Consider the following 15,611-nt stretch of genomic DNA (forward strand, 5'->3'; position numbering starts at 1 on the left):
CTCTTCCAAAAATGCTGAGGAAACTGGTGTGACTGTAGTTTGCATCTAGTTGGTATCTAGGTGTGTTTTTCACTGTGTAAGAAAAATAATGATTGAAAGGAGACATTTCAAAACTCTGAGCATCATTTAAATGATGGGGAAATATTCCATAATATTGGGTTGCTCCAAGAGCTTCGTGAGTTCAGGATATAATTGAGAGTGAATGCTATTTCAGAGAAAAACAGAAATAGATTGGGGGAATAATGTTGCCTGTGTTCAGTGATTTAGTTCAGCATTGCATTCTGTGCATTTGGTCATGCTGAACTCTTCTCTTTGCCTTGTTGATGGTTGTACATGACTATGGACTCACTTTTTTCTCCCTCTTTCTTGTAGACATGTGAATAAAAATGAATGTTAGGGAAAATGAACAGAATTCTTTGCTGTGCAATACTAATGCCATGTCTGTACCCTCTGATGGGGGGGAAAATGGTTCTTTACTATGGCAATTGATAGAGGAACTGCTGTGTTTTCATACCAAAACCACGGTGAATGGGATTTGGTTTTGTTTTTAAAGGCGAGAGTTCAAGTGTCTGTATTATCTAATTTAAAATGGCATCTCTGGATTTTTGGGTTGATTATCATATGTTCATAAAATGCATGTGGAAGGTGAATGTTATGATGCCTTTTAAAAAAATAATCTAGTTGTTGGGCTATGTATTGCCCAGTGTGAGCCTGGTACTCTTTAACATTGAGCTGAATTTTTGCCACTGGGCAATATTTACGCCTAGATACTGCAATGATAAATTTGAACAGCCAGTAAAAGACTGGGATTTATTTCTCTGTGGTGCAGCTGAGTAGAGACCAGCTGTAGAGACCTCTTAAATGACCCAAGGTTTCGTGTTCTGACACTGTTTTTAGCAGAATACTCTTCACCTGGATCCAGCTGTCCATTCTGAAGTTGCATTGATGGTCCTGGAAGCATATCAGAAATATCTCTCCCAAAAACCATATGCTGGGCTGCTTTCTGAAAGCATAAAACAGGTATCCTTTCTTCTTACTTACAAGGAGTAACTTACAGATGTTTGTAAATGGGAAAAGCTGCAGGGCAAGACTTTGTTTTCACTTTTTTTTTTCTTCTTTTAAAAGTTGTTCTTTATCCAACTACAATTTTGTAACATACCAACACTCAGTGTTGTCTGCACCCACAGAACTATTAAAAAAATTCGGTTAGGCTTCTGTTGAGCAACTGTGTGAGATTCAGAGAATTATAGAATGGTTTGGGTAGAAGGGACCTTAAAGAACATCCAGTCCCACCGCCTGTGATGGGCAGGGACACCTTCCATTGTCCCAGGTTGCTCCAAGCCCCATCCAGCCTGGCCTGGGGCACTGCCAGGGATCCAGGGGCAGCCACAGCTGCTCTGGGCACCCTGGGCCAGGGCCTGCCCACCCTGCCAGGAAAGAATTTCTTCCTAGTATCAGATCTGAATCTACTCTCTCTCAGTTTGAAGCCATTCCCCCTTATCCTGTCACTCCATGCTCTTGTCTCTCTCCATCTTTCTTGAAATGGACATTTTAATTTTGACCCACTTGCAGGTTTGTGAATAGTCACAAACTGCTCCTGCTTTACTCACACAGAGGTAGACAGTGCTTACTATAAAATAGAAAGGCTATTTCTCATTACTGGTGAGCATAAGAGAACTCATTCCAGCTCTTATTTGATGACTCAAGTGTTAATCCCTTTTGAAGCTTTTCAGCAGTGGGCAATGTTATGTGACCTGAACACACCACAGATATTTATTAAATTGATTTTACAGCACACTGGATTCAGGAGGGGATAGCTCCAAGTTACAGAGTGCAAATGGAAGCATAAAAAGATCAAAGTTAAAAATTCCCTGTGTTGGATATTCAGTCCAAGAGGTTTTGATGGGCTTTGTCTTAGTATTTTTTGTACAGTGTTTTCTCCTCCTCTGTGTTTTTCTCCCCAGCCTTTTCTTCCCACACTCCAAATGTTCTTTATTGTCTCTGCTCTGTTCTGACTTGCTCCTTTGCACTTACCCATGGTTTGTTGTCTTGTGCCAGCCAGATGAGTTCTCTTTTTTAAGCCACTGTCAGCCCTAGTTGCCGCTTGTGCTAGTGAATCTGTCCTGACTTGCATGAGCCCATAACTAGAATTTGAGAGAAAATAGTGCTTTCTTGTACCCTACTCAGAGAGGATGAAATATCTGCATTGCCCTCCAGCTCTGTCAGAACATGTACATATTTTTTTCTCCAGAGATTTATAATTCCTTGTGATCTAGACATGGTCTTTGTGACAGTGGGCTCATACACATGTGACTCTGCCTGTCCACATACAGGCTTTTTTCTAAAAAAGAAAGCCTGCCAGGTTTTAGGCTTTTCATTGACAGATAATATTTTTGCATGGATTTTTCGGTTTCCTTTCACCAGCAGTCTTAAATGTTTTAAACATTATTGAAGCTTGTGTTTGTTTTTCTTTTTTTCCAGTATTAGAATTAAAATTTAATTCAAGGTCAGTATATAGCTTGGAAAAATTTAAGCAGACAGTGTAAGTTGATAGCCTTTAATTAAAGGGATGGGGGAAGGAGAGGGAGGTAGAAATTGAGGCTATAGGAGGGGACTGTTTAGATAAACTACATGGTATGTCTAGTAATTGCTGTTGGTCTACTGCTAGGAGGTTTGGGTTGGAAGGGACCCCAAAGATCATCCAGTTCCCCTTCCAAGGACCAAATCCCAGTCCAGTGCCACACGTGCTGTGTCATGGCTGCGCTTCCTCTCATTGCTGCTGCTCTGTTCCAGGTCTCCTACCTGGCCAGCATCGTTCGCTACGGGGAGACCCCAGAGACCTCCTTCAATCAGTGGGCCTGGAGTTTGGTTCTGAGGCTGAAGCTGCACAGGAATGACCGTGGGGTGCAGCAGAGCGGGCTGGCCGCTGTCCCCGCGTGCGACGCCGCGCTGGACGCGGCCGAGGCGGTCACGCTGCACCCCCTGCTCAAGGCTGTCAAGGCAAACGTCCCCATCGGCTGCTACCTGGCACTGGCAATGACCACCCTGGGACACAGGTGAGGCTTTTGGGGTGTTTGCCTCGGGTGGGTGGCTCCAGGGACTGAGCAGCTTCCCTTGTTAACAGCTTTGTGCCTGTTTAAAGAGTAAAGGGCTTGTGATGCAAGGCATCGAGCAGCTTGTCGTCTCTCTTAGGAGGAGCTGAGCCTGGGCAGTCTGGAGAAGACCAAAAGGGGATCTTATTAATGCAGACAAACATCTCAAAGGCAGGTGTCCAGAGGATGGTGCTGGACTCTTTTCAGCAAGCAATAGCCACAACTAGAACACAAGCAGTTTCATTCAGCATGGGGAGGAACTTATGTATGCTGAGGATAACAGAGCCCTGGAACAGCTGCCCACCAAAACAATTACAAATACTAAAAATATTTAGCAGCTGCCCATGGAACTTGGATTCTCCCTTTCTGGAGACATTCCAAACCCACCTGGACTCATTCCTTTGTCTTCTGCTCTGGGTGACCCTGCCTTGGAGGGGTTTGGACTGGATAATCTCAAGGCCTTTTCCAGCCCCAGCTTTCTGTGATTCTGTGATAGCAGTTTCACAGAATCCCAGAATTGTTTAGGTTGGGAAAGACCTCCAAGGTGATCAAGTCCAACCTGTGACCAATCCCCACCTTGTCACCCAACCCAGAGCACTGAGTGCCACGTCATTCCTTGGATACCTCCAGGGTTCCCTGGACAGCCTGTTCCAGTGCTTAATAATCCTTTTTTTGTGAAGAAATTATTCTTGAATTCTTTCAAACAACCTACTATTTCCTTTATTTTGCTAATAGAACTTTTTTTGCCTTCTGCACTTTAGGATTCAGTCATAAGAAATAATACTTAAACTGGGGCTTAATAGTAATTTCTCTGGACAGGAGTAAGATTGAGCCACACTTACTGAAAGGGTTGTTGTAGAGGTAATTTCTTTTATCAGGGCAGCACTGCATTCAGAAAGCAGTGAGGAGAAAAAGCCCACTCACTCTGGGAATGGTGAATAAAAGGCATTATAAGAGCAGTGAACCTCTTAGCCCTGACTGTGTTCCAACAGAGTCTTTTCCAGTGCTTCTAGCTGGTTTGTAAGCTGGTAAGGCTTTTGGATGTGATCAGATGTTCCTGTCTGACATACTGAGTCACACAGAATTTGATCAGTTCTCACCAGAACTCTTTTCCCTGAGTCTCTGATCCCTTTGGTTTTGTGCTGTGTTATTCAAGATTTCCACTAACTTGTTTTTAATGTATAATACTGTGTTACTCTTTTAAAGAAAAATTATCTGGCCTTTCTTCTCCTTCCCCAAGGAAGGAGAAGAATCATTGCTTCATAATCTTATCATTGCTTCACAATAAGATTATGCCACAGATCCTTTAAAGCACTGGAATAGTCTGAGATTGATATTAAGGTATTTTGGGTTGAGAGTGGAAATTTTACCAGAACTTTGACCATGAAATAAAAAACCAAAGAACCTCTTTAGTCTGTTTCCGTGCACCTTCTCTGTTTGGCCTTTGGCTCTTTTCCCTGGAGAAGGAGGTGAATTGTCCAAGTTAGGCAAAAATAGTGAGTTTAAAGTGATAGAAACTTGATGAAGACTTGCATCTCTAGTGATTTTTGGAAGATGGGACACTGATCCCCAGAAAGGGATTTGTGAAGGAAGGAGATACTTAGTAAATATTTGAGAAGGAAATACTCAGCAAATCTGTCAGCTATTGAATGATTCCTACACTGAAGAAAAATCCTCTGTATTTAGCTATTTAGATTTTCAAAGATAAAGTGTAAAGTTCTGAATATATTTACATCTCAGTTAATAAAAATTAAATCAACACCTTGTCTTCCTTTCTGCTGATAGTGAATGTGTTTTTCTTAAATTTTTTTTGGTTTGTTTTCTGACAGCATCGAGAAATTCTGTGCTGAAGGGATCCCTCTTTTGGGTGTACTAGTCCAGTCTCAACATCTGAGAACAGTAGTCCATGTGCTGGATAAAATTTTACCCTTGTTTTACTCTTGCCAGTATTACCTCCTGAAGAATGAACAGTAAGCATTATATGTTCATAATATGTTAATTTTTAAATTTTATACATTCGTTTGCCTAATTTATTCATAGTTGCAGTAAAAGTCAATAATGATCTTCTGGTTTAGAAACTTGATAGTCTCCCAGGCAAATCCTGAGTAAGGTTTGTGTGTTGATGTAGTTCAAGAACTGGTATTTATTTCTGATGAGCTGCCTTGAATTACAGGCTGGTGTGAAATGTTCATACTGTGCCCAATGTATGGCTGAACTGGGGCAATTAAATCTGCATTGTGGTTGTGAATCAAAGCCTTTCTGTATGTGTCTCCCTGATGATGTTGAACTGATTTTAAATTCTCTAGATGTAGGCTTTCTGTTTAATTTGGAGTAAGAGGCATTTTAATTTCATTTGTTGGCATCCCTAGGTTTTTATCTTATGTGGAACTGTTCCTTCATCTGGACAGTGGAGTCCCTCAAGGGGTGACCCAGCAGGTTACCCACAAAGTGACACAGCACTTGACAGGAGTGAACTATGGAGAAAATGTTAAGCTGCTCAGTAGTATGATACAGGTAAGAAGATTATTTAAAAAAGAAAGGGGGGAGAGAGTGTTTAGAACCAAGCTTATTTGACTGAGTTAATGTTAAAGGTTAGAAAACATACTGAACCTAGCAGTTCAGTCGCAGAGTACCCTGTATTGGTTGTTGGGTTTGGTTTCTTGAAATGCTCCTGCTTGAACTCGCCTAAATCTGGCAATGCATGTGACACTAACAACAATATTTACCTTTCAGACTTCTTGGAAAATTCATTTTCCCATACCAGGTCAAAACTGTTTAAAAAAGGAAATGTAAAATGCAGCACTCCTTTCTTGTCTGTGTTATTTGAGGAATGCAGCAGAGATATTAATGTTTGCAAGTTCTGCTTTTTACCATTAATTTAGGGCTCTGGAATGGAAAAATGTTATTGAGTTAGTGAGCAGTGGTGTTTTTTTTTAATGCAGAGAGGTCAAAACCCAAGTCCCTTTAACATTAGAGAAGGGTAGTGGAAACAGACCTACTCTGGGAAGGCCTTCTGCAGGAACAGCAGCCTGGACTTTGGAAATAGGTGCTGTTTATGCCTGCAGGTGTCCTGCTTAAGGTTTCCGTGTCTGTTTTTGCTGAATGCACAAGATCCTCTGCTCTCCAGGATTCAGAGTCTGCAGAAGTTTGGAGGCTGAAGATGACAAAGCTGTCCTTACTTGGGTGTAGAGAGTGTTGTTGTAAATTATTTTAATTTAAGGATAGCTTTACAGCCTCAAGCAAATCAAACAGTCCTCAGTAAATTCTAAAGCTTTACTCAAAGCTGCGATCTGTTGACCAGTTTTCCCCTCTGATTTGTCAGACTCACATTTTCCTGAGTGACCGCCCGAATGGAGTGGGGCCAGCTGCAGTCCTGGAGTTCTGGGTGCAGGTGCTCACCAGCCAGCAGCTGTGGCACAGGGACAGGGCCACGCTCTGCCTGCTGGATGACTTGTGCAAAGCTGCCTTCCAGTACAGCCAGGAGGACTGTGTGCAAAAGCTGCTTTACCAGCAGCACAAGGTAAATAGAGAGCTCTGGTGTTTTGCTGTGGCTCTTGGGTAAATGGTCAGCTCGTGTGTTGCACAGTCGGATTTTGATGGGGATGAATTTTGCTGATGTGCAGCAAGAATGACTGTGAAGTCCTGGGGTGGTTTGGGTTGGGAGGGACCTTTACAGCCCATCCGGTTCCACTCTCCAGGGACACCTTCCACTATCCCAGGTTGCTCCAAGCTCTGTCCAAACTGTTTTTCAGCACCTCCAGGGATGTGAGAAGCCACAGCTTCTCTGAGCAGCCAGTCATGATGATGAGTGATGAATGGAGTCATCTGATTTTTTTTCTGAGTTGCTCAAGAAATTTTTTTTCTTGAGTGGGTCAAGATTAATGAAATGTCTGATACTTTAATAATAATGATAGTAATTACTACTAAAACCAGTTTGGAACACAGTTTTAATTTCATATGACTTGTATTGTTTTTTGTCTTTGCATTTCAAATCTTTGATGGAGTGTTTAGGACAAAAATGGAGCTCCCTCTCCTGAAAAAGCCAGACACAGTTACTGCAACAGGATATTTTCACTGAAATAGAAAGTCCAAGCAGGCATTTCAGTGGTGCCTGACTGAGCTGAGGTTGGAAAGTAGCAACAGGAGGTGGAAAGGAACCTGGATAAAAATTGAGTGATCCACTTGTAGCTTCTAAATCACCTGGTCATGAAAATAACCCAAATGTTTTCTGTTTCTGTGCAGAATGCTTTGGGCTATCACTGTGACAAGGGAATGCTGTCTTCACTGGTCAGCTGGATCGTGGCAGGCAATGTCACACCATCCTTTGTGGAGAGCAGTGCCAACTCCTCTCAGGTGAGTGCCATGATGGTGTTTTGTGATGGGAAAAGCAGCATACTGGTCTAGGGTTTGTTCTGGGCTGTTGTGTTGCTGGTTTTTTTTTTTTTTTTTTGATGGGTTTTTTTGCTTAGTTTTGTTTGGGGTTTTTTGTGTGTGTATGTGCTTTTTTTCCTTTTTGGGTGTGGGGGTTTTTTTTGGGCGGTTTTTTTTGTTTTTTTTTTTTTTTTTTGGGGGGGGGTTTTTTTGGTTTGTTTTTTTTTTTTCTCTTGGTCACTTTTTCTTCCTGTCCCAGAGCTTGTCTAATCTGCATCCAAGAATTCATATAATAGGATTTATTAGTTACATTTTCTTCTAATCTACTATTGTTCTTGATCTGTTTAACAAGACAAAATCTGTAAAGCCTGACTTTGCTTTCAGGTCAGTCTTTATCTGATAAATATTTTGAATTTGAGTTACTTTCTCTCTGTTTATGTGAGTTCCTTATTCAAGCACAAAGGGAAAAAAAAAACCTTGCAGTACCCCAGACAGAGGTGTGTAGTGCAGGTGGAAGAGGAGAGATCTTATTTTACTGAGTTTGAGAAAGTTGTTTCCTCCAGAGTTCCCTGGGTGATTCTGTCAGATTTGTCTACTTTTCCCCTTCTTTCCCAAAATTGTACAAAGGGGAAGTTTGAATTTAAGGATGAAGGAGTTTTGTTGTTGAGATGTGATAGTGCCTTTTGCAACTCTGCAATGAGAATCCATCAAACACTTACTCCTCTTAAGAAATCATCAAGCTTCCTGATCCTGCCCCCTGCCATTTTGTTATCAATGTTTTTGTCATTTCTGTGTTGTCCAGGTCTGGTTTGCATGGACAGTGTTAAATATGGAATCAATATTTGAAGAAGATTCACAGCTTCGCAGAGTTGTGGAGGGGGAGCTGGTTATCAATGCTTTAACTCCTGATCAGGCTTTGAAGGTGAGAGAGCTGGTCATCTCTTTTCATTAAAATTAGAGAGAACTGCTGGAGAAAAGTGTTCTCTTGTATAATTTAATTTTTTTCTTATGTACTGCTTCCTTACCAGGATAAATTTATAAATAATGCTTTACTTGGCTGTGCAGGAAAAAATATTCTGCAGGGAAATTTTCATTGACATTTTGAGTGTATTTGAGTTCTTTTACATTTAAAAGCTACAATGGAAATACCTGATTTTACTATATCAATATTTACAGAAAACTAATTTGTGCTTTTGCATAATTGTCTGAATCACCTAATGCCTCACAAACTTCAGTGCATTTATTCTATACCCCTGATATGGGGAGTGCTTATTTTTCAAGTGGGAAAATGTGTCTGTGTTTCAAGCAGATGATTTCTCAGATGACCTGAATTGTGCAGAAGACTGGCCTTTGCTTTTCTCTGCTTTCTGAATTATTTTCCAAGGCTTTCAATACTATTTAGGTCTCTCCTTTAATAAGGCACCTAATCAGCTGTACTTCAGGCTACATTGCAGCCTTTTCCAGCTTCTTTGCCCAAATTCAGTTAGAAATTCTGGAGAGAAGCAAGTGGAAACCAAAGCTGTCCGTTCTCAAAGTAACTTTTGGCGCATCCTTCATCTCAGCTGTTTCAGTGTGTTTCAATAAAGGAGGTGGCTCTTTATTGAAAATAGGTTTGTTTGGCCATGTCAAGTACATGCCTTGCATCCTTGGATATGGTCTGGAGAGCATTTGTTCTTTGGCTTGCATGTCTTGATTTAGCTGGAAAACAAAAAGAGTGTGGGCAGTGTGTGGAAAAGAGGTTTGGTGTAGGTGATGAGGAAGTGCCAGGGCACTCAGAAAAGCCTCCCATTCCCCTGCTTCAGGTACAGTCCAGGGGAGCTTGGGGTGAGACTGTTTAATGGTTTAGTGGGTCTGTGGTATTGCTAAGATGGGATACTGCTACACATAGTTTGCTTTGATTTTGTTCTGCTTTTGCTTCTGTGTTCCTTCTTCACATTAGTTACACTGTGCATTTTGAATTTTCACTAGAGCTGTATTAAATGTAATCTGGAAAAAGCTAAAAGTAGCGTGCTGGAGATCTAAACCAGGGACATCTACTTCTGTGAGGAAGAACAGTAATTAACTGTAATTAACACCAGGGCCCATATGTTTGCCTTGTGCCAGAGCCATCACGCTGGGGGTTTGTAAGCACCAGAGATGTAGTTCTGCTCTCCAGCATGACTGTGGGATGGGCAGCTCATCCTTCAAGGCCTGTAACAGATGTGTGACTGCTTCCAGAGCTTTCTCCTCTGTAATTACCAAGTGTTCACACTGTGTTGGTCTGCTCAGTTGACCCGTGACAGCCTGTTACAGCACCACGCTTGTGTGTAAATGTTGTTTCTGCAGAAAGCCCAGGCCCAGCTGAAGCTGCCCATCGTCCCGTCCCTCCAGAGGCTCATGATTTACCGCTGGGCTCACCAGGCCCTTGCTACCCCTGCAGATCACCCTCTCATGCCACTGGTCTGGCAGAAATTCTTCCTCCTGTACCTTCACCGACCAGGACCACAGTATGGGTGAGTCTGACCTGCTCCAGAAGATTATCAAGCACTAATTAAGTGCACAGCAAGCGAGAGTCAGTGTATTACACTGACTGCTCCTGAAAGCAGTGGGTACCAGCAGCTTTTCTGGTGTGCCAGTTTGTCTGCAGAGATGCTGATTTGACATTTGCAACAAGACTTTGCAATGCTTTTTTGTTCATTTTTAGATTACCTGTAGATGGCTGTATTGGAAGACGCTTTTTTCAGAGTGCAGCTCATGTTAGCTTGCTCAATGAGATGAAGCAGCGGCTGACAGAGGTGGCAGACTTCCACCACGCTGCCAGTAAAGCCCTGAGAGTGGAGAGTCCTGAGGGCACTGACAGGTCACCAGAGAAGGCCAGCTGCTCACCTGATTACCTGACTTCACCTGAGCTGCATAAGGAACTTGTCAGGTAAAAAAAAAACCACAAATCTGCCCTTTTTCGTGTTAATCAGTGCAACTGCCTGAGTAACTGCTACAGCACAGTCATGGCTGTGTGAGGAATGGAGGGATGTGACCTCAGATGTGCTGCAGGCACTTATTAAAAGCATAAAATCATTGAACATTCAGATTCAAAAAAGCCTTTCAAGATCATCAAGTCCAGTGCTTAACCCAGCCCTGTCAAGGCCACCACTAACCCATGTCCCCATGTGCATAGTTGGGCTCAAATCCATTCCTCTGTTTGCATAACTTGTTTAGTTTGAGAGGGGAGTGGGAGGTTTTACTGCTAAAAATAAAACATTGTTGATAGGTTTCCTTTTAGGGGAATAGCTTTGCTTTTTAATGAATGGTAGCCCCATGCTGGCAAAATATTTATTATTTGGGCATATCTGTCACTCGTGTACCTCACTAGCTATAAATGTAAAAGGCTAGTTGGTGTGTATATATGTTTGTCACAGACCAGAGCCTGAATTTATGTCTGAGTAATAGACAGATAATCACATAATTTACTGTTGTCTTAAGCACATAGTTCAAGCAGTTTGCTTGGTTAGTGACCTAAAGGTTAGCTCTGCCAAGTGTGTTCTTGCCACCTGAAAAATGGTAAATCTGCTTACCAAAACCTCACCACAGGACTCACTTTTTGTCTTGGAGTAGGCTAAGAAGGGAGACACTGTCACTCACTGCTACTCAGCTGGTGAATGCCCACTTTTGTGAGGGACAGTAGCTCCTAAGAGGTATCTATACCTCATGTACTCTAAACCTGAGAAAGTATATGAGTATTGCTAGGAAATGGTTGAAAGGATTATTTGAAATATTTGAAAAGAGTCCCTTGTTCAGGGGCCCTGGACATGTGGAACTGGGGCTCCTGCTCTGTGCTCCCCTCAGCAGTCAGTAGGTACTGTACAAACAAATGAGGGAGATCATAAATCCCACTTGATTGTCTGTGAAAAATAATCCAGAGATGGTCACAGGGTGAACTTGATTAATATTTTCAGTCTTTGATTTCAAATAAGTTTCCCGCTCCAGCAGAAAACCAGAGTACTCTACGCCCAAATAAATCTTACACTCAGGAAGTTTAATGACCTGTCTGGTTTCCTAGACAGGAGGGAAATTATTGGTAGGGTTTATAGGGGCTGATTCTTGGAGTTGGTCTGCTTCCATTTTTTCACCAGTGACACTGATGAAGGAAGCAGGAGTTTGCTGCTGATATTTAATCTCCACAGTGTGAAGATTTAATGGCATTCTAGTGCTTCCTTGTCAGGATGGCTTGGATGGTGTGACTGTGAAAAGGGTACCAGTTGGTGGAACGATGTCAGCTGAAAAAAAGGTGTATTTATGTTAAAGTTTTAACAAAGGAGGAAATGAGAATGAACTAGTCATGAATGAAACTCTGAACAGAAATTCAAAGATGTGGCTTAACTCAGGCATGACTTTTTGAGCAGGCACTGCAGAGAGGTTCTGGGCTGAGGAGCCAAACTTGCTTATGTGAAATCTGTTTATTCTGTTGGTCTTCTGAGTGGGATTGTGATGATACTTTCTGACATAAGACACTATTTCAGTCCTGGGTCTTATGCTAGTTTGCATAAATGTTTTCCTTTTCAGAATTTGTCTTCTTGCTCTTTGTTGCTGTGCTTTGTATTTTTCTAGGTACCTTCTTTGCACTGTGGGTCTTTAACTTGGCAGTAAACAAGTGAAAATGCACCTGAAATATCTTTTTTGAACCATGCCACCTTGTAGCATTAGTTGTTGCCATAATTCTAACTTCAAAACAATCCAATTCACACGGATTTTTTTTTCCTTTTTTCCCCTCCCTCTCCCCTCAGGCTTTGTAATGTTTTAATTTTGTGGTTGGAAGAAGAGAGTTTCCAGAAAGGAGATACATACATTCCCTCTTTACCAAAGCAGTATGATGCACATAGACTTGCTAAAGTCATGCAGAATCAACAGGTGGGTTGCTGATAATGCTGAAAATCTGAAATCTAAAGTCCACTTGCTAAAAGAAGTCTTTGAAATCAGTGAGAATTGTGTTACTGGTCTTTAATACACATACAGCATGTATGATAACTTCATAGTTCTAACCTTTTTTTCAAAAATCCTGTGCTATCCGAAACTGCCTTCGTTTATGTTTGAAAGAGGACTCAGATGTAGATTCTTTGCATATCTGTCATTTCTTGCAACACAATCCTTTTTCTGTACTGCTCTGTAATTCTTTTAATGTTCTATGTTAGTGTTAGACAATTATTTTAAGTTGCAGCTTTAAATAACAAAAGACTGGAAGCCAAAATCTGCTTGTGTTGGTAGTCTGTAAAATGTCAGGTTCAACTATAAGTTAGTGAGTGTGTATTATTCTAGTCTTCAACTATTCTTCTATTATTCTATTCTTCAAGCCTAAAGACTTATTTTGGAAGGGCATTTCCTTATACTTGCTTTGTTTTCACTCCTCCAGTGTCTATGACTACTGGAAATGCAGCCTCCTTTAGGCTGGCTGCAGTTAATCATGCCATGATGTTTTAGACTATCTTGGTCTCTTGCATTCCTTTTTTTGGAGCAGATTTTTAATAATCTATCTTTGTCTCTTATGTATTAGAAATTATACCATGTGTCAAGTTTAATCTCTAAGTCTCAAAAATGCTTTTCAGTAGATCTCTATATATGTTATAAAAATAGTTCAGTGTTTTTCTTCAGTTTAATTTTTTGCCCTTAATAATAAATTTCCCATGACTTAAAACTGCAGGGTATATATTTTATGTAGTTACTTTAGTTTCACAGCTACTAGAATGGGTGGACAGCACATGGTGCTGACCAAAACAGAGATGATAATTTAATTCTTTTGTGCTCCAGGATCTGTGGATGGAATATGTCAATGTGGAACTCATTCACCATGAGTTTCAGGAAGCTCTGAACCTTTGGCTGCAGGTTCAGCTTGAATCACATCCAACCTGTACTTCTGCAGGGGAAACAGATTTCACCAACCCTTTGTCAGGTAAGAGATAAACATACTGCTAAGGAAACTGTGCCTTAAAGAATTACTGGGATGTCAAAGCCCTGGTTTCTTTAGGAGCTTGATGATGCCTGTCAGTAAAGATATTAATATGGTTTGTTTTCTGTGGGTACAATATTTTCCATGAAGTTGTCATGGTTTTCTCACTCAGATTTTCATGATGACATGAAAATTATGACATTGATGCTTTTTGGCTTCAAGTTTGCCATGTCACAGAGCAGAGCTAGGGCATCATGGGTGAGCTCCCCAAGAGTTCCTCTGCACAGAGTGTGCTCCAGACATTTTCCCAAAATTAGAGAGAGACAGGTGAAAGCAAAAGTAAAACCAACTGTACTTGAAAACATATTGTCTCTGTTTTTTTTTAGTTTAGTTTAGTTAGTTAGTTTGTTTTTTGTGTTGGTTTTTCCCTGTGTGTTTCCCCTGGAATTTTGGCATAGTGAAAGGGTTGTTCTAGGACAGAAGGGGTGATAGTCACAGCTGATACATTAAGGATGTGGAGAGGTTGGATTTGGAGCTGATCCAAAGAAGAGGAAGGAGTGAGGGAATAGAAGGGAACTGGAATAGTTTCATAACTGAAACTGAATGGAAATCAGCAGGAGGAGAGGGCTGACCCAGAGAGAGGCTGTGCTCTGAGAAGGAATTGACACTGATAAGAATACTGGTGAGGATCAGTTTAGGGAAAGGAAGATGAATTTTGCTTAGAATTTTGTCTGGGCGCGTGTGTCAGATGTAAAATAAATGGAGTGACAGGAAAACTGTTTGGGGAAAACAAGGAAACCAGCAGGTCTTTTGATCCTAATCTTTGTCTGATGCAAGAGCTGGTCATGAAAATTAGCTGTGTGAAATAAAGTTTGACAAAAATAAGAATATTAGTTGAGTGTTTTTTTTTTTTTTTTTTTCAGAGGGGGAAACCTGAGAAATATTTGCCTGCAGTTAAAAATGCTTCATGCAAGAAAACTAATGTTTCTGTTCACTTTCTCATAACTTTTCTTATTGACCAAACTTGCTTCTGCTTTTTTTAAAATCTTTTTTGTAGCCAAAGTGAGGATCATGAATAATTTGAAGAAGCTTGACACTCCCAAGCCCCCTCTGCCTCTGCAGACGATGAAAGCTCCCGTGCCAGTGATTTCCTCGGCCACCCTGGTGAGCCAGAGGGACGCGATCCAGCTCCTGCGCCGGGACCTGAACACCTTGCAGCAGCACGCCAAGTGAGTCCTGTCTGTGCTCCTTGTGCCTCTCCAGTGGGTCCAGCACTGCCTTACAATTATTGTGGAGTCACAGAATCGGGTGGGGAGGCACCTTAGAGCTCAGCCCATCTCACCCCTGCCATGGCAGGGACAGCTCCCACTGTCCCAGGCTGCTCCAAGCCCCATCCAGCCTGGCCTGGGGCACTGCCAGGGATCCAGGGGCAGCCACAGCTGCTCTGGGCACCCTGGGCCAGGGCCTGCCCACCCTCCCAGGGAACAATTGCTTCCTAAAGATGGCCTTCACAGCAGCCTCAGTTATGGTGTCAGCACAAGACTGTCAGTACTTGACTCTGCTTCTTGTCCCATTTGTTTCCTCTTTCTTCTGATCTATCAGGTCATTATTCCACTTCTTCAACTGACATAAGAGTGCACAAGTCTTACCTAATGACTGAGATTGCATCAGATATCATCTAACTTATTTTCTGATTTGGCGTATTTCCTGTCTAAATTCTCCTTTTAGGCTAGATTTTTTGACAGTGAGTTACTTAACCCTTTTGCACTAAGGTAGTAGTTGCAATGTGAAGCACCCAGGAGAGAAATCTGATTTCTGGTTTTGGTAGCTTTGTTAATGAGAGAGACTTTCTTTTTTTAATATTCCAACTCAGATAATCCAGCTGAATTGTTTTCAGTCACAACTGGTCAATCTATAGCTGTTCTTACCTAATTTAGTAATTTAATAACAGTATTTTGAACCAGACCAAAAGCTACTAAGCCCATGAGAGGCTGTGTCTAAACAATTCCACTATCAATTTTAGGTGGGCTCTCTTTTTACTGTTTTCTGGTTTGTTTTGTTTTTGTTTTGGTCTGGTGGAAAATTGCATTTCCTGTAGAGATTATTCTGTTCAGTTTCCTTCCAGGTTGTCATATCAAGTAATTCAAAAGAACTCACACGTACTTGAGTAGTTTTGTTCTTATGAACCTGTTTTTTTTTTTTTTTTTACTTTGAAGTGCTATTACTTTGAA

At 41.4% G+C, this 15,611-nt stretch overlaps 1 protein-coding gene across 4 annotated transcripts in view; it reads left to right on the forward strand.

Annotated features, from left to right (window-relative positions):
• The window catches only part of EPG5 (ectopic P-granules 5 autophagy tethering factor), a 55,145-nt gene that overhangs the window by 19,142 nt on the left and 20,392 nt on the right, over positions 1 to 15,611 (forward strand). For 2 of the 4 annotated variants that reach the window (XM_063181230.1, XM_063181232.1), the window contains exons 15-26: positions 898 to 1,020; positions 2,794 to 3,056; positions 4,922 to 5,062; positions 5,462 to 5,606; positions 6,415 to 6,612; positions 7,335 to 7,445; positions 8,266 to 8,385; positions 9,789 to 9,955; positions 10,147 to 10,371; positions 12,224 to 12,347; positions 13,242 to 13,383; positions 14,438 to 14,609. In XM_063181230.1, coding sequence (XP_063037300.1) covers positions 898 to 1,020; positions 2,794 to 3,056; positions 4,922 to 5,062; positions 5,462 to 5,606; positions 6,415 to 6,612; positions 7,335 to 7,445; positions 8,266 to 8,385; positions 9,789 to 9,955; positions 10,147 to 10,371; positions 12,224 to 12,347; positions 13,242 to 13,383; positions 14,438 to 14,609 — 1,931 coding nt within the window. The remainder of the gene's footprint in view (positions 1 to 897; positions 1,021 to 2,793; positions 3,057 to 4,921; positions 5,063 to 5,461; positions 5,607 to 6,414; positions 6,613 to 7,334; positions 7,446 to 8,265; positions 8,386 to 9,788; positions 9,956 to 10,146; positions 10,372 to 12,223; positions 12,348 to 13,241; positions 13,384 to 14,437; positions 14,610 to 15,611) is intronic. The other 2 variants (XM_063181231.1, XM_063181233.1) reach the window with 1 other exon arrangement.

This window comes from Melospiza melodia, chromosome Z (assembly GCF_035770615.1).
Source record: "Melospiza melodia melodia isolate bMelMel2 chromosome Z, bMelMel2.pri, whole genome shotgun sequence".
NCBI lineage: Eukaryota > Metazoa > Chordata > Aves > Passeriformes > Passerellidae > Melospiza > Melospiza melodia.